We start from the raw sequence: 27,896 nt of genomic DNA on the forward strand, positions 1-27,896 counted from the left end.
TGCCAATCACCAGCTTCCACTTGAGTGTCACCCCTGATGAACAATTCCAAAGATGCTCTTATCACTGGAAGCACTTCCCAATACCCCCAGCATATGAGGTAAGAACAAAATGGCTGCTCTGTGTATATAGCACTAATGCCTAGATGGTGTATGAGAGCACCCTCATAGCCTACCTACCTGGGTTCATCACCTTGTGGCTGTAATCACAGTGGTTACCAAAGCTTCTGGAAATATCTGCACTGACTTGTATCCCTTTATTTAACCACATGAACCCTATAGCATCCCTATTCTGAGGTAGGGGAACATTCAGCAACAATAGCAGATCTACAAGCTCACAATGTGTCGGGCCTACTATAGGATTTGTAAGTGGTTAAAGCATAATTTGTTAATATGAATTAAAAAACAAACAAGAAAATAGATCTCTCACTAGTTGCCACATTGCCACAAGAGTTGGCAGAGCAGCCAAGACTTCTTGGCTGAAGCTACTCCGTTGTATCAAGTGCATCTGGAGGGTTTAATACTGTCAAGGATATGATGTTACTCACTGGAAATGGGTGAAAACATATTTTTGCTCTTTTGTCAACAGACCTTCTACTACTGTATAGTATTTTAGAATTGCCTAAGTACAAGCCAGTTTGGTGTGGTAGGGCCTTACGAGTAGCTACTGTGTGCGTTGTGAATGGACTACATTCTATAAAGCACAGCCATTAGAGCAGAATTACAAGACACAGTGCATTTCTGAATATACAGTAAACCTCAAATGCTGATGCGGCCAACTTCCCCAGACCCAATTTGCATGTAAATCCACCCTTGTTGTTTTGGTACCCTGATTCACTATGATTTACTGTGACTGCTGCAACTAATTGTAATTGTTTACGCATCCCTTTGGAGGCATAAATTAAAGCTAAACATAATTCAACGGTGGCGTGTGCAAATTCTGCATTTTCCTATTGATGAATGCCCGACCTGGTGTAGGCCTATGTGTCTGCCCCCCATACACAGTCCTTCTGACTAAGGGTGTAATAAGCGCTGATTTAAACAGGAGATCCGCATACATAGATAAGCTAGGCATAAGATGTTACAAGTAATTGGACTGGGTGACCTAATGGTTTGTGGGGGAAAAACTTGACTGAAAGGCCATTTAGCCCCTTTCTGCAATACACTAAAGTGTTATGTAGTGCACAGTGGGGTCTGAGGAACCCCAGGGGGTCCCCAGCTAAATTATTGATAGTTAGGAACCAAATGGACCCTTGCGGGCCTGTAACAAAATGGAACCAAATGCACCATTACGGGTCCATTTGAACACTCTTAAGACTTAACCCATTAAGACCTGAGGCCGATTCTACAAATGTCTTCTAAATCCTAACAGTTTTCTGAGAAACTTATGTTTCTATCTATATCAGTGGTGTTCAAACCTTTTCATGTCAAGGACACCCAAAATGATATGCATTTGGCCGCGAACCCCATCTCAAAATATTTTGTTCCAGGGACCCCCAGAAGCAAATGTTCGCTTTAAAATATGTATATATTCAAAGATTTGCACACATTTTCGCGATAAAAAAAAAATCTGTGAGCTTGTGTATCTGCTATTTTTGAATAGCCAACGCAAAAATCTAAAATGACACTGATTCTTTCCCGGATTTAATGGGTTAAATTAACACTGGGGATTTTACAGTGTAGATTAGGATCCCAGAGATAAAAAATCTTATCAAATGCTGTTCTGTGGCCTAATCCCTAATGCATATCAAACTGCCGTAAAAACGTAGAGAATCACTGATGTAGTGCAGTCACACGAGGAGACTCCACTCCACACCTCCATGTCCCACTAGAGGGAGCCAAGAGAGAGGATTGAGCTTTGAGGTTATCAATCGATCACTGCCCCTCCTTCAGACCTTCAGCATCTGTGCAGATTAGATTTGGTTCCTTGTTCAATGACATTAAATCAAAATGCATGCCGTAGGCAAACGTAGCCTTGACAGAAGTCCACCAGTCAAACAATCCTGGAAAAGCATGGTGTTGTTTGCAGCAGGGTATATTTAAAGACGGTCACGTCTGAATTACTGCAGGTGAGGTGATTAATATGGTGATTAAAATTCAATACAGGTCCTAGAGCTGTAATTATTTCTCATACCACTTTGATTAAATTAAAATCTTATTGTGCAGAGTATTTTCTATTAAGAGGTGGTGTGGTTTTTACAAAAATAAATAGCTCTATATTCCCATAGCAATCACTGCTTATAGTATGTTTGGTCAGTAACAGGGGTCTCACATCTCTCCAGCTCTTTAGTAAACAGAAAATACATTTTCAGGCCAGGATACCAGTTTCATCCAATCAGGAGAGAGAAATCATATAAACAAGTGACATTGGAATAGATAAAAAAAAGAAAAGAAAAAGAAGAGCAGACAGAATTTGAATTGGAATACAATAAAATAGAAGCTAATAAATTGGTTCTCTCTCCTACAATACCAATAGTGAATGAAATTGGTAAACCCACCTGAAAATGTATTTTCTGTTTACTAAATAGCTGTAGAGATGAGGAGACCCCTGTTGCTGAATAAAACACTCTATATAACAATGATTCGATCAGAATATAGAGCTTTAACTCTTAAACTAAACTTTTTGTTTTAACTCAAAACAGAACATGTTTTCAATGACTGGTCTCCACTGTAAGAAATCAAAATCTTAATATAACTGAAGTTACCATTATATGTAGGCAAAGCATTATTAAATATTCTGCATGTATTTAAATATGACCATTATGATTTATAATTTATCTCCATACCGAAATTGCGTTTAAGCAATGTAAAAATCCTACACTTCATCACATCATTTAGTCATATGTATTTTTAGCAGTACCGGATCCTGCTCTATAACTGACTTTGTCCGTGTTCACCGTCAACGTTCTGATTGGTCAGACCCGTCAACGTTCTGATTGGTCAGACCCGTCAACGTTCTGATCGGTCAGACCCGTCAACGTTCTGATTGGTCAGACACGCCAACAAAGTGATTGGTCAAGCTTCACGTGACACGTGGCTATAAACACATTATAAACACATATCGGTGACAAAATGTATCAAAGGCGCCGCTACCTTCACACAGGGTGTGATTTTTTATATTTTAACCACCTTAGTCATTAACCCTGGCATCCCTATTTCAGGCATGTCATAGGCGGAAAAAAAGCCTAGGGCCTCTATATGCTTAATTTATACAGTTAACCCTTTATACAGGTCATACACCAGTGCGCCAAAAATAGTCTACAAGCTCACAATGCCTCAAATGATGTGCTTCACAATACCTTGTGAACTTGTAGATTGGCTATTTTCATCCTACCACGCCACGTGCCAGGCTTACCGTAAGTGCTTAGAAAACTGCTATGATAAAGAAAAAACATTCACCCTGAGACTGCTTAGCACTGCAAACATGCACACAACTGGAAAGGAAGCAGGAACACTGAACACAAGTTATCACGTGCAGGAAAGTTAGCTACTTTGAGGATGTGGAAAACTTTCAGGACATCTCAAAGAAATAGCTGTTCCCTCAAATTGCTGTGCAGATAGTTCTGCTCATAACGAAGGTAAGTGTCAGCACAAAAAAGAAAGATGACTATAGAAAACGTAGAAAACACAGATGCATGACCCAAATATAGGCTATGCTATACTGTATTCTAAAAAAAGAACCAACTAAACCAAGAGGGAGAATGCAAGTCCGTATCCTTGCAGTGTTCTTTCATGAGAACTTATTAAGGCTACTTATTAGATCTAGTTGACTACTTTAATTACACATCTGTCTTCCACGCTCAGTATGCCAAAGGGATTGGCATTTGGCCTGTTTGTTTAGCCTACACCTATAGGCTAACCGATAAGCACTATAGCCTTCACAATAGCAACAGAAAGGCTCAGTGGGACAATGTCATTTTTCAAAATGAAAATGCAAATCAAGAATGGATTCTTTTTAGCGCTCCACTGTTTAAAGAAAGGCATATCAGTCAATGACTGTGTGACATAGGCTACATCTAGACCACGCTCAGCAGGAATCAGGGCTGTGGCAGAGGCAATTCCTCAGAAAACCACTTGATGGATGGCAGATCTCCAAGGTCTAGTGGAACGTCACTGCATACAATAAACACATGCGCACAAACAACACATGCTCACTCCCAAGGTCTTGATCTGTCTTGTAGAGATTAAGAACCACGTCTGAAAGCTTGACAGTGCACGAACGGGCACACTCGCATGCGAACACACAATAGCAGACAGGTAATCTCTCAAGACAGATCCTGCAATATACATTGCGGATCTGTCAGCACTAAAATCCCAAACACATATTGGATTGAATGCAGTGTGAAACCCGATGTCCTGTTATATGCAGCAAAACAGGTAAAAAAAACGTAGGAAAAAAAGAATCAGTGGAAATTAATCGGATGAATCTGGCATCACAGCTACATTCCTGTTGCCATGGCAGCAAGAGGACGCCAAACCAGTCGGATGAGTTTTGATAAACGGCACATGAGTCTTGCTCCACGTACGTCGTTCATCGAGGTTTGCAAATACTTATTGGTGTAGATAAAGAACAGAGCGCCCTAATTACACAATCACCCTGCTGCTTCATCTATCATTTCGAGCAGGACCCACTGTATCAGCACAAATGTCGCTGGGGAGGAGGCGGAGGCTACGTCGCTACAGGGGCCTGATCATTGAGCTACAGTATATAGGCCTGATTAAACCACAGGCATCTTTCTAGTGGTTGGAGGAAGTACTCTGATTATTTAGTAGCAATACCACAATATAAAATGACTCCGTTACAAGTAAAAGGCCCGTGTTTCAAATTGGACTTCAGTAAAAGTATCGGCATCAAAATATACCGTAAATTTCGGACTATAAGCCGCGACTTTTTTCCCATTTTTCGACCCTGCGGCTTATATAACGGTGCGGCTTATCTATGGATTTTTATAGCTAACGGCCACTAGGGGACCTCCTAAATCTAGGGATTTTACACCTGCGGCTTATAGTCCAGTGCGGCTTATATATGTACAAATCATTCAATTTAGCTGCTGCGGCTTATATTCAGGTGCGGCTTATAGTGCGAAAATTACGGTACTTACAGTACGTAAGTAGAAAGTAAAAAAAGCAGATCTACAAGCTATTTTCAAATATCAGAAGTATGAAATAGGGCTTTAGTGGTTAATCTATGTTTTGTATTAAAATTCAAACATGCAAAGTAACACATTTTCTGATAATTGTAATGAAGTTTAAAAAGTGCATTATTTGGCTCTGAGAGGTAGTGGAGTAAAAGTATAAAGCATAAAAAGATTGAAATACTCGAGTAAAGTAAAAGTAACTCAAAATTGTACTTAAGTACAGTACTTTAGTAGATGTACTTTACTTTCCACCACTGCATGTTTCCTTCTGACGTGGTCTGCCGCTAGGACGGGTTTCACACTTCTCCTTGGGTTAGGCTCACCCATAACATCACACCTTCAGTGTAGCTTTAAATAAAAGTGCGTGCTCTGCTCTGCCATCGTCTTGATTTATATTTACATGACACCTTCTAGATGGATCATACACTCCACACCACACAGTTGATTATGCTATGATTGGGAAAGGACTGTGAGGACAGAGCAGACGAGCACACAGGAGTTAAACAGGACTGTTTTAAAAGCCAGACCCTAGGTCAAATGTATTTGTACATATACAGTATATTTGACATAGCCTATATAACACCACAAGTCAAGTCGAGGTCAACACCTCAACCTAATTTAGCTCTTTAAAAACAGAAGAAGAGATCCGAGCACTCAAAAAATGTGGAGGAGAGGAAGTTATATTAAAACAAAATTGATTCTATAAAAATGCCAACATGTTTCAACAGTTCTTGTCCTGATGAAGACCTTAACCGGTCGAAACATGTTGGCATTTATTATAGAATAAAATTTGTTTTAACTTTACTTCCTCTCCTCCACATTTTTTTAGTGCTTGGATCTCTTCTTCTTTTTTAAAGTTGACAAGTCCCGCTGATCCTAGAAGCACCATACACCTTTAAGACTTTTTTGTATCTCCTGTGAGCAGTGAGCACCGGTTGGCCTCTGTGTCTTTTCTCTGCTAATCTCTGCTCTTCTTCGCAATTCTGCAAAAGAGTCTTTTGAAACCACGGCCGGAAACTGAGAGTGAATACACCAGTATTAATTAATGCCAATGATAATAATTCAATAGAAACTTTTGATACCTTACAAATATAAGTGTCACACCATTAGAAATAGACTACCACCCTGACCAAGAATCAACCTGGGGACCACTGTTGTGTTGGGTGTGGATATGGGCTAATATGAGTGCTTTGGTAACACTTAGTTACTACGCGTCCCATGTCATCCCACTGTTTCTCAACCAATGGTCCACAATTAAATAATGACTGAAATTAAATAATGTCTGTTAAGGGCTTGATTTAATTTGTTGCACAATACTACACGCAACAAATTATATCAAGCCCAGGCTTTATTTAACTGAAATAAGCAAGTGATCCAGAGCTAAAAAAAAAAGAAGTTGAGAACCACTGATCTATTCCTATCCCATAGTTAAAACACTTCTTTATTAAAGGGTCTACACCATGAATTTTAACTTTTTCTTCATTTTTAAGATATGGATTATTACATTAAACTACTACCCCGTAGCGAGAGTTAACATTTGGAGTGTGGGGGTAAGCACCTTTATTTTCAATTTGTACATGTTTGGATTGTCTACGGGGCATAGTGCTGAAAGTCCCTGTGTCCATGGGGGGTGGGGGGTGAACCCTACAACTCTTGTAGATTGAAAACGTAAGAATCATAAATTCGTCTACGAGAGTTGTATTCTACAGCTAGCATTATGCATGAGATCTCATGTCAAAGCTAAAGCAAGCACAAGCTTTTAAGGCTGTATCTCAGTGCATTATTACATTTAATTTGAAATGTGACTGAAGTTTTTGCACAATAAGGCTTAAACCTGCAAACCCATTCAACTTTGGTATATCTTTCATTGCCAATATATTCCATTTGCTTCTGCTTAGTATTTGAGTATTTTCACGCAAATCGGTACAGTACAGGAGTGGCCCGTTTTCAACAAAATGCCGCAGATCATGAACGCAGCGTCCGATTGTGGTGGAACTTTGCACGCACATTCGCACTACGTTGAGGAACAAATGCCACCCTTTTAACATTGCACTATTATAGCGCCAATTTTTTAATATTATTCCTACAAATCTTGTACATCATGCAAATCGGTACACATTATCTCTATAGTCAAGTGATCAAGACGGTTCCGTCCGATTTTTCATATTCCATCCTGATAGGAGAATTCTGAACTTTGCTGGCCCGCAATAACCTACCTGACCTGGCGGAGACTTGTGCTCCAAGGAGCACTTTTAAATGTCATCTTGATAAACGCTGTCATGCGACTTGCATCATGTTTTGGGTTTCCTGTCTTGGTTTTCGGGTCTTACACTGCCATCTAAAACAGCAGTGTAAGCTCTAAGCTGTTCCATTTGAGAAACAATTTGTGGCATACTTGAGCTATTGCTTTAAGGCCATTCTGAATAAGGTATGGAATATGCATTTTCCTCTCCTTTTACCTATAATTCTCATTGAAATAAGTTTAATTAATTCTGTGTACAGAATTTACAATGAAAATAAGTTTTTGAAATGTACATTACCAATCATCCATTGATTTTTTATTCAATTATGAATTGCTTTGAGTACTGGGATATTGCTGTTAGTATTAGTTATCTTACTAAGATATTATTACTGTGATACTATTACTAGATATTGCACAATTATATCCCGATTACTTATATAGCAATATTAGTTAAATTCAAAACACCCACATCTTAATACTTTCTATTATACTTGTTTATTTGTACTGGGTTAATTCCCCCAGGGCTATAGGATTTATCATTCTTATCAAAAGCAACTTTATAATTTCCTTGACCTTCATGAATGGGTGTGATGTTTCAGTCTCATGGCCCTGTTCCAAGTGGGTCACTTTATATCCCGCCAGTCACTGCTGTTCAACCTAGCCATTGAGTAGAATCTCTTTTGCTTCCATAATGAGCTGCATTTTAAGTGCTATGCATTTTGATCTTACTCAGAGCGTTGGTCATGATCCAAGAGAATCTCAATCAGCAAAGTTTATCCTAGTGTAAAGATCAGGAGCTTATCCGCAAGTAGCTCTTGGTACTTTTATGCAGTTGTACTATTTAGAGTCCAAATCTTTTCATGGGCTGTTGCAATAAAGTCGCGTGTGTACTAAAAAAGAACAACAAGTCCATAACAGCACAGTTAAACAGAGATGTAATTCTATATAAAGTCAAGCTAACTGTGGTATTTTGTTTAAAAATAAATAGCAAGTAATGGCTGTGCACAGGTGAACAAGTAAACAATTAACAAGCTATTTCCGTTATGCATATTTATCATTATCAATTTCTCGCTGACGCAGGATTCATGAGAGTATTATTATGTGCATTGGAACCTCAAACACTCAGGCGTCAGAGTTCAGTTTATGTGAGAGAGTAGCAGTAGCCCTTAATGAGCTCCAAAAACACCCAAACACATTGATGCATTCAAGAGCCTTGGTATCAGCTCTGCTTTTACAACCCCTTCATGAGTTCCCAGCAACACGTGATAAGCCAATAAAAGCCCTTAACTACATCCATTGTGCAGATGTATAATTTGGCCTCATTCCCACTGACAGGTCTCGAATATCAATAACAAAGTCCTCCTCCTTTAGCTAACGTCCTTGGTAGTTTATCTAATTTCTCTGAACAATTTTACATGGCCCAGACTTTACTTTGCTGCTACGTGTTACCACTTGTTGATGGCTTACAATATTGATTGGATTAGAGTGTCATGACAATGAGAGTAAAATGTGCACTGCTATTGGTGAGAGGCACAGGGGGATTAATACAGGTATTGCTGTATAGAAGGCATCGACGTGAGCAATGTAAAAGTGTTTATTTGCCGTGGGAGGGGAGCCCAGGGTTTAAAGTCTATTTAGCCTTTATAGTTTATAGGCCTACTGTAGTCTCCAATAGTCCCTTTGAAAGGCTGACTTCATTGTTGAGGAAACAGCCAGCCATAAGTACAAGCTTATAATTTCCTGTTATATTTTATGGTGTCACCGGGAATAAAATATGTCTGGACTCCACAGAGTCATAGCCACACTTAGGGTCCCATCGTCTGCGCGCCGCAAGTGGATCTTGGTTTTTAGGCTGTGGATGTTGGGCTGTGGATGTTATGGAGTCTTGTATAGGTGCTGCGTGCTTTCCTAAGTCTGTGCTGGATGTCCTTTTGGGCAGTATTGTCCTTACTAATCAGACTTCACATGTGCACAAAGTCGTCAACGACTTCAAGCGGCTCATCACTTATGGTGATGCATGCATGTGTGTTGGTGTTGATGGACATCACTGGTTTTGTTGGGGTTGGTAATGAGGACTGCTTGTAGAGCATACTTGGTGAGACGATCAAATGCGTTGCCAAAAAGACTACCAAAATGAATGTTTCACAGTATGACTTTAAAATAGTAAGCAACAATTGAACCCTTGCGTCAGGATGGAACAATTGTGTTGAGATTTTCCCAGCACAAATAGATGGAAGCTTATGGTTCACAGCAATACATTCCCAAGCAACTCAATGCACAGGCTTGGATCTGCATCACTGCTATTTCACTTGAATTCGTTCAACATAAACTTAATGTTTATTATATTTCCATCCTTCTTTTCAGAATGCAACTGAGAGCTGATCTCAACAGAAACCTTGTGCTGTCTGTCTACATTGTCACCTTTGTGATTGGCTTCCCGGGCAATGTCTTTGCCTTCTTCATCTTCATCAAGAAGGTGATGCATAAAGCCAAGCCCATTGACGTCCTGCTCCTCAGCCTGACCATGTCAGACCTCCTCTTCCTCTTCTTCCTGCCCTTCAAAATGCAGGAGGCGGTAGACAACATGGAGTGGAATATGCCACAATTCCTATGTCCACTGTCCAGATACGTGTTCTTCAGCACCATTTACAACAGCATCTTAACTCTAACCGCTATTAGTGTTGAACGGTACCTCGGAGTGGCCTACCCTATCAAGTACAAAACTAAATTAAATAAACAGCCTTTGTATGCAGTGGTGGCCAGTTTATTCTCCTGGATCATATCATCAGCACATGCCTCTATAACTTATGTCATGCATTACTCTTCTCATCCTAACCGCACCATTGATCAAGCAGAGCATTGTTATGAGGAGTTTTCTCCACAGCAGCTTGCAGTTTTGTTGCCTGTGCGCCTGGAAACGTTCCTGGTTCTATTTTGTGTGCCATTTCTAACATGCAGTTTCTGCTACATCAACTTAGTACGAATACTTTCCCGAAGGACCAACACCAAGAAGCGATTCCACCGGGCAATTGGTCTCGCTTTGGCGACTCTGGTGGTGTTCAGCATCTGTTTTGTGCCATACAACCTGTCTCACGCTTTAGGATTTGCAAAGTGGGAAAGCATCCGGTGGCGTGAGATTGCCCTCCTCACTAGCACACTGAATGCCGGCCTGGACCCCCTTGTCATCTACTTCTCCTCCTCTGCCTTCAGGAGAGCATCTAGAGTCCTTCTAAAGACGCTATCAGGCAGACTGGAGGCTCCGCACTGGCCCAGTGCGTCCAGCTCAGGACATCGCCGCAACAACGCAAACTGATTTTTCATAGAGGAAGACAGTATTCTGCTTTATTACTTTTATTCACTGCTGTATTGCAGATTGTAGCCTTGCCTTCATCTGTTTGGTTCAAATATTAATTTGTTAATAACAATTTGATAACAACATTTATTTTTTAAATTGTTTATGCTACAATAATCATGTCTCATTGTTTGTTGTTATTCCTTTTCTACAATGTGACATGTGATTTGATCTTTTCCTGTATTCACTGCTAGGCTACTCTCCATTTATAGCTTACATTTTTCTGTAAGTTTCTGTTCCATGCATTGTTCATCGTTTTTGATTGTAAACATTTCGCAAGAAAGGGAAAGGGACTTAAAGAATTGAAATGTCAAATTTCAAGTCAAGTTCTATTATAGCCCAATATACACAAATAATGTCCCAAAGGGCGGCACATACAAACTGAGCAATATTAGTACTATATAACAATAATAATAATAATTAACAATAATTAAAACCAAGGAGTGCAAAGTTAAAGTATACATACATACATACAGTAATAAGTAACAGTAAGTAAACATGAGTGTACATATACGCTCACACACGTGCATACATACCATATACACATACTATACTCACTTGCACACACAAAACACTGTAAACAAAAGATAAAACTGACCGGGTAACTGGAATGTAGTACCTGGTTCAGATTATATCACGTTGAATGCTGATGCGAACTGGTGTGTTGAGTCTGCTCTTAAATAGGTCAACCGATCTAGACTCAAATATGGATTGGGAGGGTAAAATAATGCCCTGCCACCTTCTGATATTTTATTTATTTTGGGAATGGTTAAGAGACCAGCTTTTTGTCATTATAGGGGTCTAATAGTTTAACCAGCTGATGACATGTGTCAGGCTTCATAGAGATTGGCATAGGAATAGAAATCTAGTTGATGTCTTAAGTTATACCATGGGGCAACATATGAATAGAAAAGACAATAGGACCAAGCAAAGATCCCTGTGGTACACCATAACTGACAATATTGTGGTCTGATTAACAGTTATCATGAAGAATAAAAGTGAAATCTATCAGTTAAATATGCTCTAAACCAGGCTAGAAAGGTACAAGTGAGACCAATATGGTGATCAAAGGCTGCACTGGTGTCTAAGAGAGGTAATCTGTGAGTTTCTGTGCTACTGCTTTTTTGAGAAGTTTTGAGAAAAAGGACAGGAGAGCTGTTTATAAATACATTTGAAACTGTCACTGTACAGTATGTTTCCCTTGTTGCTTATGTCTGTTAATACTGTAAATCTACCGTGTTGAAGCAAATTTGTGACTACTATATGAGGGAAAAAATTGAACTACAGAATGTTTTTTTCTATTGCAATTGCAGTGATGATATCTATCGCACTACAACACTGCTGCTTCTCCAATGTCACTTTTAAAAAGTGCTACCTAAAATAGAATCCACAAACTTGCATAACACAGTCTGATCATGTAAATTCATGCGTAGAGGGGGCAACTAAATGGATGACCTCCTAGGCAGTAAACTAAACTTCGGTAAGGGAATTATTTTACTCGCTGAAGTGAAGTGCAATCTTACAATATGTAATACAAATAATATATAAGTAATATGTTTTACTCAGAAAGGTTAAAATGTGCTGTGCATTAAGGGACTGAAAATCATGTTGAACAAACACTGAATAAGTCACGAAAAAATGCCAACTCTTATTCACTAAGTACTTAAAAGCAATCTGTGAGAACCAAGCTCAGAGTGTCTCACATCAATTTACATATATTAAACCATCTTCAAAAGGACTCTTTGTACACATTTGCAAAAGCCCTTCTTTCAAACCTTTTGAAATGTATCATGACTACTTGCATGGAATTCTTGACTTCCTTGAGAGAAACTTGACCCAAATCCTACAAGTACATTGATCTCTTAGATGTCTTAGAGAGTGCCCTTGGGACTTTCCACTGCAGCCGGCTATAGGATACAAAATGAACTGACCTGGTAGTAAATGAAAAATGAAAAGTAAGCCCATTAAGTCTTATCACTCTTATGTACTTTCCCCTGTAAATCATGGTTATTATTATAGGTGCAGTATAGACACCATGGCAGTTCAACAACAGAGCTGTTTGAATTGCAGAGCAGGTGTCCCTATAGCCCTCATCACAGATGAGGAAAGGAGGGGCCGTTTTGTGTCCCATGTCTTTCCACCTCTCCGTCCACATAATCAGGAGGTGTATATGTGGAAGTGCTGGGCCTAGATAACTGCCAAGATTTAATAACACAGAGCAGACAGTCGTGTGGAGCCCATGGCCACCCATGCTGCTCATGTTGAGAGGCCAGTTGTTACTACGGAAACTGTGTTTGGCGAGCGTGGGAGATAAATTGCAGCGGTATCTGCCTGCTAATAATTTCCATTATCTGCACTGGATGTTTAGATTATCTTGTAAATAGAGGGACGTGCCAGTCGACAGCAGGTAGCAGCTCAAGGCAACAGAATAGAGGGGATCACATACAGCAGTTGAGCAATAGCTACAGCTAACTGTGCCAAGAAATACAGGAATGAGGTAAGCTACAATTTCCCTCTGCTCTTGAAATAAAAATGAATAAATAAATACAATTATAGGCCGTTGAATGACTAAACAGAGGGAGAAGAAAATATTGTAAAATAAACACAACACCAAAACCGCAACAGTGAAGATGGGGAATCTTTTTTAATGGTTGGCAATTCTTCAGTTACATCATATTCCACTGTGGTAGAGACAAGTTCCCCAATTTAGTCATATAGGTCAATAAAAGTTTTTTTTCCCCCTTTTTTTATCTGTTGAATTTTATTTGATACAGTATAGCCTGTACACGGGGTAAGGAACTAGACTTTATTTTGTACTCTTAGCATGTATTGTTTTTATTTTATTTTAAATGTTCTTATAACAGTGAGTATTTTGACCGTATAGCGTTGATTATTTAATGGCTGGAATAAGACAAGCACATTTTATAATGCAATAAATTTGATAACCGATTTACAGTGTTGTGGCTATAAATACTGTAAAAATCTCAAGGCACACCTGTATTCATATCCATGCAAAATAGCTTCTATAACATATATAATTCTTATCACTCTTTAAATTATCATTTTTATTTACTAATATTGCAAATGAAAAGGTTTAACCAATTTAAGCCCTATTTTATACTTATAAAAAGAAGCAAAAAGGGCATATCTACGAGCTCACAATGCATGAGCGATTGTGTTGTGACTTTTCTGTGTGAAATTAAATACCAAAAATATATTAAAAAATTACAATTATCCAAAATGACTTTCCCAAAATAGGGACAACAGGTTGAACTGGTTAAAGAAATAAATTAAGGGTATAGAATTTGCCTCTGTAATGGGAAATAAGTGTGCAAAAAGTACGGACATTAATTAAAAGCATCTTAGTAACAATAATTAATCATTTGGTCTCCGCTCCTTTGGGGTATTTTTTGTCACTGAATATTTGCACATATGTGAAATTTGTCTCTTCTATTCCTAACTATTAAGAGTAGTGAGCGCTATTAGTACAGAGTTTGGGGTTAGGTGTCTTGCTCAGGGACACATAGACAGGGGCCGGGAGGCGCCGAACCGGGGACCTACTGATTCCGAGACGGCCTCTCTACCCACTCAGCTATGGTTATCCCCTTTTTGAAGATGTGTATATTACAATAATAATGTGGTTGTAACAACATTCCAAGGCACATCTGGATCTGTCTCACATCACACCAGTGTGCCTCGGCACACTGTTTGGTAACCGCCGGTATAATACAGTAGTAGTTGCTTCAGCAGAAAAAGACCTCAAAATACCTGTGTGTGTGTGTGTGTGTGTGTGTGTGTGTGTGTGTGTGTGTGTGTGTGTGTGTGTGTGTGTGTGTGTGTGTGTGTGTGTGTGTGTGTGTGTGTGTGTGTGTGTGTGTGTGTGTGTGTGTGTGTGTGTGTGTGTGTGTGTGTGTGCTCATTTCCTTAAGAGTGTCATCATTTTACAACCTGTCCTGTGTTTGCGTGTGGTTGTAGGTTAACGATAAGACATTTATCATGTTACTGTATTTGTGACAGAGAAAGCGATAACACTATGCTATCATAATGCTTTGCCATAATTAACAGTTCACCCTCCTTATGGAACATGTTCATTTAGTTAACCTTTGTGGTAGTTCAACTTTCATCTATCATGAATGAAGAATGAAGAGAAATACTTTATTTTCGTCATTTGTCATTATTTGAACTTGATTCTGTCTTTGAAGTAGTGTTGTATTTTATATTGTATAATTGATAGTATTTTTTACTTTGATTTTTTTTTACTTATGTGGTTCTGTAAGAGGCTTTCATGTCTAAGAGGGTTTGTGTGTGTGTGTGTGTGTGTGTGTGTGTGTGTGTGTGTGTGTGTGTGTGTGTGTGTGTGTGTGTGTGTGTGTGTGTGTGTGTGTGTGTGTGTGTGTGTGTGTGTGTGTGTGTGTGTGTGTGTGTGTGTGTGTACGCACACGCACACGCTAATCTTGCAAACCACTGGACTGATGTGCAGATTTTTTTTTTTAGTTTTACATTGGTACTGTATGGATGGACTGATGGACGGACGGACGGATGGACAGACAAACAGACAGACATACGTAGATCTTCTATTTCCCAAGGAGTAGACCATTAGACCAATCACAGTGAAGTACTGTCCTTCACTGATGTTGTCCTAGCAACCGCCTGCTATAGCCAAGCAACCACCTGTTTTGCATTATCAATGCCTTAACAACCACCTGTTACACGATAGCAACTGCCTACCAAAAAAAAAAGCTGCTAAAAGTTAGACTTTTCATACTTTTAAAGATGAATTCATCTCAAATGCGTTATTTCTTCAATGTATTTATAAAGTATCCACTCAAGCACTACTTATGTTCAAACATTTTATACCTTGCAAGTTACATTACACTCAAATGCTCTTTATACACGCTTTTATATCAATATTTTACTCTGTCACTAATTCAATTTCTACATTCCTCTCAAACGCCATTTATACTTACTTTTAGCGAGCGAGCTCATGCAGTTTCACCAGGAACTGCTTTTAAGCTTTTATAGTTTTATCAGCTCTTATTTGGATCTTATTTCTACTAGTGCCACTGCGCTCCTCATGTGAATAGAGGAAGTTCTACATAATTCAACCCTTGATGCGAGGGCAGAGTGCGTGAGGAGGATCAATTGGGTAACAGGAATTGGTGGTTTCTTTTTAATGTCTCTAGTATTGCTGGCAAAGCATCAAATTGGGCCACTGAAATAAACCTTGAAACTTGTCTTGTTTTATTCTATTTAAATTTAATTTTTTTAATGTTTTGTTTGTTTGTTTTTCTATCCAATTGGAAGACAAATCAGCAAATCTGCTTAAGAATACTATGAAAAAATACTGCAAATAAATGACTGCAGTGAACTCCAAGTGCAAGTGTCAGCGTGCTAATCTTTTCCCATTCTCTCTTATCTGCAGAGCTCAAAGCCCTTGAGGAGACGATGAGAGGACAGGAAACCCACACTGTCTACTGGGTTTGATCCAGGCCCGCCAACCTATAATACTCATTGGACTCCCAAGCCTCAAACCGTCTGACAGATCAACCCCCCTTTGGTGGAGTGCTTTCATCTCCCCCCTGAGTCCAAGACGTGATGTGACACATCCCCGCCTCAGCACTGACTGGCTGTCCAGCGTCAAGGCCACCATGCAGGAGTGCCACACCGGCCTGTGCCTGTCGGTGTACCTCATCACCTTCTTGACAGGCTTCCCGGCCAACGCCCTCGCCTTCTACACGTTCAGCAGGAAGGTGAGGCAAAAAGCCACGCCCATCGACATACTACTCCTCAACCTGACCATCTCCGACCTCCTCTTCCTCCTCTTCTTGCCCTTCAAGATGCAGGAGGTGATGAACAACATGCTGTGGGACATGCCGATCGTGCTCTGCCCCATGTCCGGCTTTGTCTTCTACATGTGCATTTACACCAGCACCTTCTTCCTCACCGCCGTCAGCGTGGAGCGCTACCTGGGCGTGGCCTTCCCCATCCAGCACACCCTGAAGCGCCGGCCGAGTTACGCCGTGGCCGCCAGCGTCTTCTTCTGGATATTCTCCTTCATTAACTTGAGCATCGTCTTCATCATGCCACTAATCGGCACTGAAAGCCCCCCTTTGAACGTTACCCACGGCGGAGGGGTTAATGTCTCGGCCCATGAAAGCTTGCTGCACCACGTCACGGCAGAGGTGTGTTATGAGAATTTCACACAGGCACAGCTGAAGGTCCTCCTGCCTGTCAGGTTGGAGCTCTGCGTGGTGCTCTTCTGTATTCCTTTCCTGATATGCAGCTTCTGCTACATCAACTTCATCAGGATTCTCTTAAGGCTGCAACACATCGGCAGACGGAGGCGTCTCCGGGCAATCGGCATGGCGCTGGGAACGCTAGTGGTCTTCGCCCTGTGTTTCGGCCCCTACAATATGACTCACGTTGTGGGTTTTATTACATGGAAGAGTCCTGATTGGAGAGACAAGGCCCTGCTGTGTAGCACCTTTAACGCTTGCCTGGACCCCCTTATTTTCTATTTCTCCTCCGCTGCTGTGAGAGGGACTGTGGGAAGCGTGTGGAAGGGGGTGAAGAGTCGAATGTGCATGTCTTGTCATATGCTCCAGTCCCTTTGGAAGGGAGTTACCAAGACAGCAAAAGATAAGGGACCCAAACAAGAGGAGATCAATGCTATCTGACCTGACTGAATGGGAGTCGTGAGTGGCTGACTTCACTAATTTGTTATTTCACTGTTCCTGGAAGCAGGAAATGTCTACCTTTACACGTGAGAAGGTGTCATTTGCGATGTTTGATCATCCATTGGTGAACTTCCTTCTCAGATTAGAGACAGGATATGTGGACCTTTGTCTGAGGAGCAAAAAAAAATAACAGGCTGCAACAGTTTCCTGAAATGATTAACATTAATGCTGCCATTCGGTTATGCTTCGCCCGTACAGATGTGTAGGCGATGTTGTGGATTGCCAGATTCAAATGAAAAATGACTTAAATGACAATTAGACTTTGCAAGATGGTGAAATGTTATGGTTCCTTTATCCAAACAGACATTCTCGGGAGCTTGGCTAGAGGCCAACAAATGGACTAAGCAACACCTTCAAACGTCATCTCTTAGAAATAAGAGATAAGCAGTTCACACAAATATCACACATGTACTGTATTTATGTAGAAGGTAATTCTGTTTGTCTGTGTGTGTGTGTGTGTGTGTGTGTGTGTGTGTGTGTGTGTGTGTGTGTGTGTGTGTGTGTGTGTGTGTGTGTGCGTGCGTGCGTGCGTGCGTGCGTGCGTGCGTGCGTGCGTGCGTGCGTGCGTGCGTGCGTGCGTGCGTGCGTGCGTGCGTGCGTGCGTGCGTGTCTGTGTGTGTCTGTGTGTGTGTGTGTGTGTGTGTGTTTCAGAGTTGTAAAATGTTATCAATTTCCAAAACACTTTCTTGACAATGTGTGTGTGTGTGTGTGTGTGTGTGTGTGTGTGTGTGTGTGTGTGTGTGTGTGTGTGTGTGTGTGTGTGTGTGTGTGTGTGAGAGAGAGAGAGATTTAAAGCAAAACATTTTTTTAAAAACTAAATGTGAAGGTAATGTGTAAAGATCCATTGCGTCATAATGTATGAATTTATGAAATGAGTCATGTTTGTTTTATCAATAGATATCAGAACATGGGGAACTGAGCGGGATATGGTTTCTGTTATCCCTATAAAAAGACATGTAGCCTATAACAAAAGCTTTCTTTCTGGGCCGGTAAGTAAATATAAACACATTTATTGCAAAAGAAATGGTTACAGCTTTAAGTGCCTATCAATAATTGTTTATGTATTTATACATCTGCATACTGAATGTAATACTGTGCTAACCATTTATATACAGTACAGTTATTGTTCCTACATGTGTATCGTTGTCAGTGTGAGTGGGAGAAAATATACAGTAAACCCCTCTTTATCAAATATGTGAATTGAGAACACACCCCACATATCGCAAACATAAACAATCCTATCACACCAGGAAACACTCACATCACCTCTAATCCTGTTATCTAGGGGATTAGACTTCAGCTATAAGGTTGAGCTGATTACTGCATCTATTTGACAGGCAGATCGTGCATGAAGCATTCATTTTGACGTACGCTACGGACCTGAGTGAATGACTAATATATTCATGCAGTAACTTACAGTATAGTACCAGCAACTCTCTCTCTCTCTCTCTCTCTCTCTCTCTCTCTCTCTCTCTCTCACACACACACACACACACACACACACACACACACACACACACACACACACACACACACACACACACACACACACACACACACACACACACACACACACACACACACACACACACACACACCTAGCGAATCCTCATTCATTGATTGATTGAATACTTTATTAACAGTTTGCAGAATAGTACAATGGTACAATTATACAATGATCCTAAAATGATAACAAAAATGTCCTAAGGTCCTATGTATTCAATTCACCAAGCAAAGATTCCACTCAGCATGACACAAAGTTAAAACACTTACAATGTACGGGAAAGAATTGCCATTGCGTCACTTGGTAGAGAGCACAGTATGTGAAACCAGCAAAAATTTTAGAGCAGGGTATTTTGAACGTGACAGCATCTTCGATAATATAGGACAGAGCTGACGGCACACTCAGTCTGACATGACATTAACTGGTAGTTGTGCTCATTTCTCATTCGTCTCTGGAGGTGATGCAGGATCTGAATTTGTACACCGCTGTTTGTCAAGGCCTGGTCTGCTGAGATGAGCCAGACAAAGCAGCACAGTCCTCCTTTTTGTTGTCTCATGTGTTTCATGTCTTAGTATCTGGAAGACAGTAGACGGCCAAATATGGATTGCAACATTTTGTTGACTGACTTTTTGTTTAACAGTTATGGAGATAACGAGATATGACTTTAAAGAAAGATAATCTGTGTGTGTGCGTGCGTGCGTGCGTGCTAGCGCGTGTGTGTGTGTGCGTGCACGAGTTTGCCAAAGGTAGACGTGACTTGGGGTATACTCACACAGCAGAGACCTCTTCTTTCGCATGCAACAATGTTTGAGTGCTGTGAGGACAAAATCACACATATTCTCTGAGCTTTTCTTGACTACTTGGTGTAAGATTTGATCTGATGAATGTATTGCTTACCTTCAAGTAAAAGCACCATGGTTACTGCGGACAAGATACACATCTTCAGAATATTCAGGTATGCAATCACCTCATTAGGGAAAGGATCTGGCGTTTGGGGTGACAAATAACAACAACAACAGCAACAACAAAATTACACTGATTAGTACAGACTTCTCGTTGTATTGAGCGAGACAGAATTAAATCAGGAAGGTTGAACTGGCTTTAGTTGATGGACATTTGCTTCCTCCCAGGGAGAAGAGGTGTTTAAACATCGATTGGGGGAAATCGTTAATTCACTCAAGTATGCAATATTGCAGGCAATGCGTTGCCTTGGAATGATCAATGTCTGACCCACATTAACACAGCGGGGAAAATACTGTGCCAGTGACTCATGGTATGTGGTCCTGTTCAGTGGTGGAAAGTAATTAAGTACATTTACTTGAGTACTGTACTTAAGTAAATGTTTTTTGTCGTTATGTCGTTATGCGTTATTTATTTTACATTTCATCCTAGACTTTTTTTCATTGACTTATTGTGTCTCCATGGTACTGGTCATTGTGTCAATAAGGTACGGGTCATTGTGTCTCAATATCATGTAAGCATCATGGTCAGTATCATGATACGGGCCATGATACTGACATGATACTGATACTGATCATATGCAGACGCAATGAATCCTATACTGAAATTGGCTAATGGGAGGGCCGGCCGAGACTCAGTGCATAACTATGTCTCAGTTTGATTTGTGTTACCATATCTAATATCGCAAAGACACATTTATTTATTTGTATATATATTTTACGTTAAAGGACAAAATGTGAATGTTGTTCCTTGTGATTGTTTCTGCCAAGTATGATAAAGAACAGCGCATAATAATTGACATAAACAATGAAATCTGTGATAGCACAGTGATCTGCACCTCCACGATGCACTCATTCTAGCCTGATTTATACTTGCTTGTGTGATGGTGTGCTGTGCCAAAAATAACCGGTCTACAAGCTCTCATCGTGACTTGTTGGAGTGAGCCTATCACACCAGGGCTTGCTTCAGTGACATACAGTACTGGACCTGCACAATTTACCCATCAAATACAGATATTCTACTTCAGATTCTCACCCCAGGTGAAGGGAGCAGACAGCGTGGTGTTCAGAGCTGGGTGGTCATGTACGCCACAGATAAAGGTGATCCCAGCATCCAGGGACTGTTTCAGTGGGAGGGACAGAACACTGACAAGGTACACTTCCTGACTGTGTTTGTCCATCAGCTGGAAACACTCGGGTGGATATTGAGATGTGGAGTTCAGCACAGAGGCTGCCTGCCGGTCTGAAGCGGGGGCTCCTGGGAGCAGCCCCACAAAGAGGTCAATGGGATGACTGATAGATGGAAGTGTGCAGTTGCCGACTGACAGGTGATCAATATCTGCATCGGTTTGGTAGGTCCAGGTGAGCGTCAGCTGGCTCGGGTGGAATCCCCCAGTGATACACAGGAGGGCCCACTGATCCTCCTGTGGGTTAGTAGGAATCTGGAGGAAGATTCTGGGGGCTGAAGGTGATGCTAGCAGTGTATATAAGGGAGAAGGGAGTGAGTGTGTGCAGTCAGAGAGTGTCAGAGCTCTGTGAATAATGGCAGCAGCAACAATAACAACAACAGTAACAATATTAATTAATAATAAGATGTACAATGGTGGAATAGCAGTAGGCTGTAGATAGCAAAATAATAATTCAAAGCCAAAATAATGACATTAAACAGAATAACAAGAAAGGAAAGTTAATGAAAATGTTTATACGGCAGTTCTATGATTTACAGCACTGCATACACTGTAGATGTAAATGGTTTTCTCTATACTGTATATCTCTATATATTAGAGGTAGAGCCAACGTAGCAACCGTAGAACATCTAAAAGGAAGCCTCTCTTCCGCATGAGGGATTTCCACATAATAATTTGGCCATCCCTCCCTGCCTTGTTTTGTGCCGAGTTTCAATTCCCAGAGAAAGATCAATACAAGCCGCAGTGCATGGCACCGGGGTGATTATTCCTAGATCTGTCATGAAACTGCTCAGGCAAAAAGATGAACTCACAGGGAATTTCACATGGCTTGAATTTTTATAGATTAGAGCCCAGCCAGTCTCTTTATGGTGATACATAGCCCACACGAGCACTTAAATCGAATTGCAGCACACTAAACATCCTTGCTCTACTCTTCAAAGGATACAAATGAGAGATAATTACAAGCGGCGCAACGTCAACCCACAAACAAAAACAACACTGAGCGATACTAATGAATTACAATAAACCATGTAGTTGTAACACCCGGCGCCTTCATTTGTTATCTGAGTCATTTGTTTCTCACCCAGGACTAAGAGCTCTGTGCCATTCCCCATCTCTGGATCTCTCTTCAGGACGTTGACCTGACAGTAGTACCACCCAGCGTCTTCCAGTGTGACCGCATGGATAACCAAGGACGAAGTTTGGTTCTTCTCCACGAGGAACCGTCTGGATGAGTTTGAGATTGGCCTTTCCGGTTCCAGTTTTTTGAACCACTGCACCCCGTACTTGGGGGAATCAACTGTGAAATGACACGTCAAGGTTGCTGTGTCACCTCGCATCACATTCAGGGAAGGGGGGGACTCTCTCACCCTCAACCCCTCCGAGGTCACTGTCGGGGCAGGATCCGTCACCACTGAAACAACATCGCACATGGAACATTTAAAAAAATCTTACAGACAAAAACTAACCCAAAAATGTACTTTTAATTTGTGAAACAATGTAGTATATATTTTTTACCCAATATAGACATTTCTAAAATAACAATTTCTTTCATCCCAGCAATATATTTCTATTTTTTGTAATGTTCAGTATTTTTCGACCAACACCTCAGTCCTTCTTAGCCAGAAATGATACATGTAGATATTCAAAAGAATGTACAATCTTTGGCCACAGTATACTGGAGGAAACCGTAGTTATGACTAAATCTGTAGGCTCACTCTACTGTTTTTCAGTCTTGTCATCATACAGCAAAGTTTCATACTGATTACTCTGTGTATGTGTGTATGTACTGTATGTATGTATGTATGTATGTATGTATGTATGTATGTATGTATGTATGTATGTATGTATGTATGTATGTATGTATGTATGTATGTATGTATGTATGTATGTATGTATGTATGTATGTATGTATGTATTTGTTGATCTTGTTTGTATTTTCCACAGTGTAATCTTGGCATCATTATTGATTGAATGAATGAATGAATGCCCATGGTGACTATACGAAGATCTTTGTTTAAAATATTTCATATTTTTGTAGAAAAAGGGCAATTTTGGAACGCAACTCTTCACAAGATGAAATAAACGTCACACTGACCTGATAATGGTCCTGCCATCAAAAGAAAGCAACACTGGTAAAGCAATTTTGTCATGGCGCTGTTCCTCAAACCAAGCTTGAGTGATGAAATAATTTCTCAACCCGTCTGGGGATTGAAGTCCTCTCTGCTTTAAAAGTCTGATGTCAGCTTTTAATTTTTTTCTTCACCAAGTTCACTCTGTGGCTAGGGGGTAATGGTTCATTAATAGGTCATGCTTCAACACAAACCCAAATCTCAGAGCCTGTTAAGTGAAAAAGCTACACAGCCTTGGCAGAAAAATAGGTTCCCTGTCTGCATGCTGACAGCAACAGCAATGCAACACAAAGCAAAAGCGTTTTCAATTATTCTATAGGCTGAGTGTGGGTGTCATACATACTGTAGATGTGTACATAAAATAATTAGGCACATGTCTGCTATGAGCTTTAAAAAGAATATTCAATGTTGACAACTGTCCACTGTGAGCAAATCCGTGTTAAGGGTCCATTTTGATAACATTTTACAGTGCACAATACCATCACAGATTGTTTATTTGTGATGTACCATAGTCAGTACTATGGTATACTGACTATGGTACTGAGTCTGACTATGCATGGGTACTGAGTCTGACTATGGTTACTGACTATGGTGCTGTTTGTGGTGATGATGATGATTGGTTAAATAGGTAAATGAAAGAAGTAAAATTCTTCCTCTTTTCTATCTAAAATAAAATGTATTTACTTTATTTGCAACAACAGCAACGGTAACAATTGTTTTACTGTGTACAACACTGTATCTGCTATCATGGTCTGTATCATGTCAGTATCATGTGTATCATGGTCAGTATCATGGGTATCATGGTCAGTATATCATGTCAGTATCGATACTTATATAGTAACATGATACTATAGTATCATGTTAGTATGTCAGCATAATGTCAGTATAATGTTAGTATCATGTCAGTATCATGTCAGTAATATCATGTTATGGTACTGACTAGACTATAGTACTGACTATGTTACTAACTATGATTACTTATGGGAATACTATGGTGGCCTAATTACATGATACTCAACATGATACTAACATGATACTAACATGTTATGTTTCGAATCAGAGACTCCGTTGAGTCTTCTTTCACCATATTCTTCACAAGTGGGCGAGTGCATGTGTGGTGTGTACACCAAGAGAGAATGGTACAGGCAGGGTAGGATTAACCCCTTGTTGTGCCTGGGGCTACGTTTGTTTTTTATAGTGCTTTTATCCAAATCGCTTTACAATGCGCCTTACACGCACGCACGCACGCACGCACGCACGAACCATGCAAGACCCTAACTTGCTCATTGGGAGCAGTTAGTGTCTTGCTCAAGGGTACTTCAACTCTAACTCGAGGAGCGTGGGATAGAACGGGGGACCTTCCATTTCCCAGGCGCCACTCTACTTCCTCAGCCACTGCCGTCCCAAAACATACTTATGAATATTCTATTCCAGTTTGTGGTGATGATGATGATGATGATGATGATGATGATGATGATGATGATTGGTTAAATAGGTAAATGAAAGAAGTAGAATTCTTCCTCTTTTCTATCTAAATAAAAGTTTATATTTATTTAGTTTATTTGTATTAGATGTTATATACCTACACAGGCGACAAGGAAGCTCCACTGGATTGGAGGTGCCATAGCCATGCCCACACTGTTAAAACAATGAGCAGTGGACAAGAGTTAGGGAGGCTGACCTATACCCTTGCATGTTCAATCCCTGGCACCAACAGAAGAATAAGCAACTAGAAAAAGTGCTCCTCGGAGCACAGGTCTCCGCCAGGTCAGGAAGGTTATTGAGGGCCAGCAATGTTCGGAATTCGCCAAGCAGGATGGAATTTGAAAAATCGGACGCAACCTTGTTGATCACTTGACTATGGAAATAATGTGTACCGATTTGCATGATGTTTGGACCAAATTTGTAGTAGTAACATAAAATATCGTCAGAGGGGTTATGGCTTAATTTGTTAATTAAAGGGACTTTGAGTGGGCTACTTAGAAAAGCCCTAAAATAATGTCAGGTATTATTATTATTATTATTATCAAGAACGGGCCGTGTTGCCATGTACATTCTGTTTCCTTCTTTCATTCAGGTGTATTAAAATGTCAACGTAACTGCACACCTGTTTAATACCTGAAACACAAGAGTGAACACAACTATGAATGAAAAAAAAAGTCAAATATGTACCACACACAAAATATCCATTAGCTGTGGTCATTGAGAGGCCCCATTTTGTGGTTCCACATATAGAAAGCCCATTCATTCAGCCCATAGAGGTTTCCGAAAAATATGTATTTATATACATTATTTTAAGCCTGGAACCAAGCCATCCAGGCTCCTGGTGAATCATGACCATAAAACATTTGATTCTGTGTAAACACATATTTGAAAACCGCAAAAAAGGGTAGCTATTAAATATAGTATAGAATATAATAAAAAATGTAAATCATTTTTGAAACCTTCTAACAACACAAATCTAGTACGGGGCTCCCTGGCACAAAACATTTTCAGATGGGGGTTAGGGGACAAATACATAATTTTGGGGTCCATGACATGAAAATATTTGCGAACCACTGGTTAAAATAATTTAAATTTAAAATTGTGAAGCAAGCCCAAATGAGCAACTAAGCCCAAGAAACCACAACCCACACAACCAAATTTTACAAGCAAAAATAAGCCCAAAGTACGTTTGTTCTAAGCTGGTCCACCTGGCTCTCATTGGCTCTCATTGACTCTCATGACGTAGATGTTCGTACCTTCTTTTTATATACCTTGGTGTAATGCAGGTTATCAGTTGCCAGATTTTGCAAAAGAAACAAGCGGCCGTGTCGATAAAAACAAGCCCAAAAGAAGCAACTAGGCTAATTCGTTTCCACTTTTACATCGGCTGTTTGAAAATAGCAGATCAACAAGCTCACAACGGGTCAGATCATGACACGTTGTGAGCTTGTAGATCTGCTATTTTCAAAAAATATTTGGAAAAAAAGTAAAATATTCCGTTTTTTTAAAAAACATTTTATCAACACAAATCTTGTATGGGGGTCCCTGGCACCACATATTTTCAGATGTGGGTCTGCGACAAATACATATTAATCTGGGGGTCCTTGACATGAAAGAAATGTGGGAACCACTGGTTTAAAAAACATTAGAAAGCATGCCCAATGAAGTGACTACAATTTAAAAAATAAATAAATAAAATGCTCATTTATAAGCAGACATGGCAACGCGTCCTTTGCGGTGACATCAGAGCGTGACGTTGCTGTTCTCCACTCTGATTTGAGTACTCCAATTGCCGCGCTAGCGCTCTCCTCCCCCCATTCACACACACACACACGCACGCACGCACGCACACACACACACACACACCAGCAAACACGAGACGGTTTGTTAACAAGCGCTGCTTGTTTGGAAGTAATAAAATTGAAATAAACAAGTCTTAATATAACGTTAGTGGACATAGACGTCGAGTAGAGTTGTCAGTGGGCTGGTGAAAAAAAGCTGCTAAAACACACTATGTGAGCAGACAGTGGAAAGAGAAGTGAACTATCTCTCCATCCATCAAACAGGTGAGTTTTACTGCAGGTGTGTGTTAGCTTAGTGTCAACCTTTCCCATGTCAAGGACCCCCAAATTGACACTTATTAGCCCGCGGACACTAATTTGAAAAGATATGCCAGGACCCCCATAAGAGAAGATTGTTTACAGCTAGCAGTGATTCTCAACCATTTTAATTTCAAGGACCCCCCAGTTTGACATGCATTTAGGCTACGGACCCCCATTTAATGAAATTTCTATCTCTGGGACCGTAATTTATATTGTAAAGTCAATGTTCATTTGAGAGTGTACAAAATGGAACATAAATGGACCCGGTTCCATTTGTACACCCTCAGAGTTGCAGACCCATAAGGGTCCCATTTGGTTCCTAACTATCCATCATGTAGCTGGGGACCCCCTAGAACTCCCTCAAGGACCCCTGGGGGTCAACGGACCCCACTATGAGAACCAATGGCTTAGCTCAGTGGTTCTGAAACTTTTTCATGATAGGACCCCAAAATTGACACATAATAGTGGAAAAAGTACTCAAAGTCTGGAATTCCAAATGTACTTAAGTAAAAGTACAAACGTATTTGGTATCAAAATGTACTTAAAGTACCACAAATAAAAGTACAAAAATGTTAGAAAATAGCAGATCTAAGCTCACAACGCGTCGTGAGCTTGTAGATCTGCTATTTTCAAATAGCCAAGGTATAAAATGGGGCTAAAGTGGTTAATGCATGTTTTATAATGTAATGATGTATATCTACAAAGTTACAAGTAACTAAAGATTTCAAATAATTGTAGTACAATATTTGATGGTTTAAGTGGTTACACAGATGTGTTCCTGGTTTTAATGGGTTAAATAAAGGTGCAATAACACATAAAACCCCCTCTCTGCTCTCTCTAGATGGCGAGCAACAGGTCGTGGCACCCCGTGCTGACCTACGTGCAGATCATGGTGTTCTACAACGTGTTCACACCCTCCTCAGTCTGCCCGCCGAAGTGCTGCCGCATCCGCACGCTGGTGATGCAACTACTGCTGGACGAGCAGCTGGAGGTACAGTAGCAGCACACACAGTAAAATCAGAAAGTTATAATGGGGCACTGATGGCCAGGTGGCAAGTACA

At 40.4% G+C, this 27,896-nt stretch overlaps 1 protein-coding gene across 1 annotated transcript; it reads left to right on the plus strand.

Annotated features, from left to right (window-relative positions):
* Positions 1 to 27: 27 nt before the first annotated feature.
* On the plus strand, positions 28 to 17,406 carry LOC311041765 (uncharacterized protein; the record flags this gene model as incomplete). Its single annotated transcript, XM_084052252.1, has 4 exons — positions 28 to 98; positions 9,742 to 10,681; positions 14,389 to 14,450; positions 16,347 to 17,406. The coding sequence occupies exons 1-4, from the start codon at positions 37 to 39 to the stop codon at positions 17,404 to 17,406; spliced, it is 2,124 nt and encodes a 707-aa protein (XP_083908378.1). The 5' UTR covers positions 28 to 36.
* Between the last annotated feature and the right edge of the window lie 10,490 nt (positions 17,407 to 27,896).

This window comes from Gymnoscopelus microlampas, assembly GCF_963454915.1.
Source record: "Gymnoscopelus microlampas genome assembly, chromosome: 3".
NCBI lineage: Eukaryota > Metazoa > Chordata > Actinopteri > Myctophiformes > Myctophidae > Gymnoscopelus > Gymnoscopelus microlampas.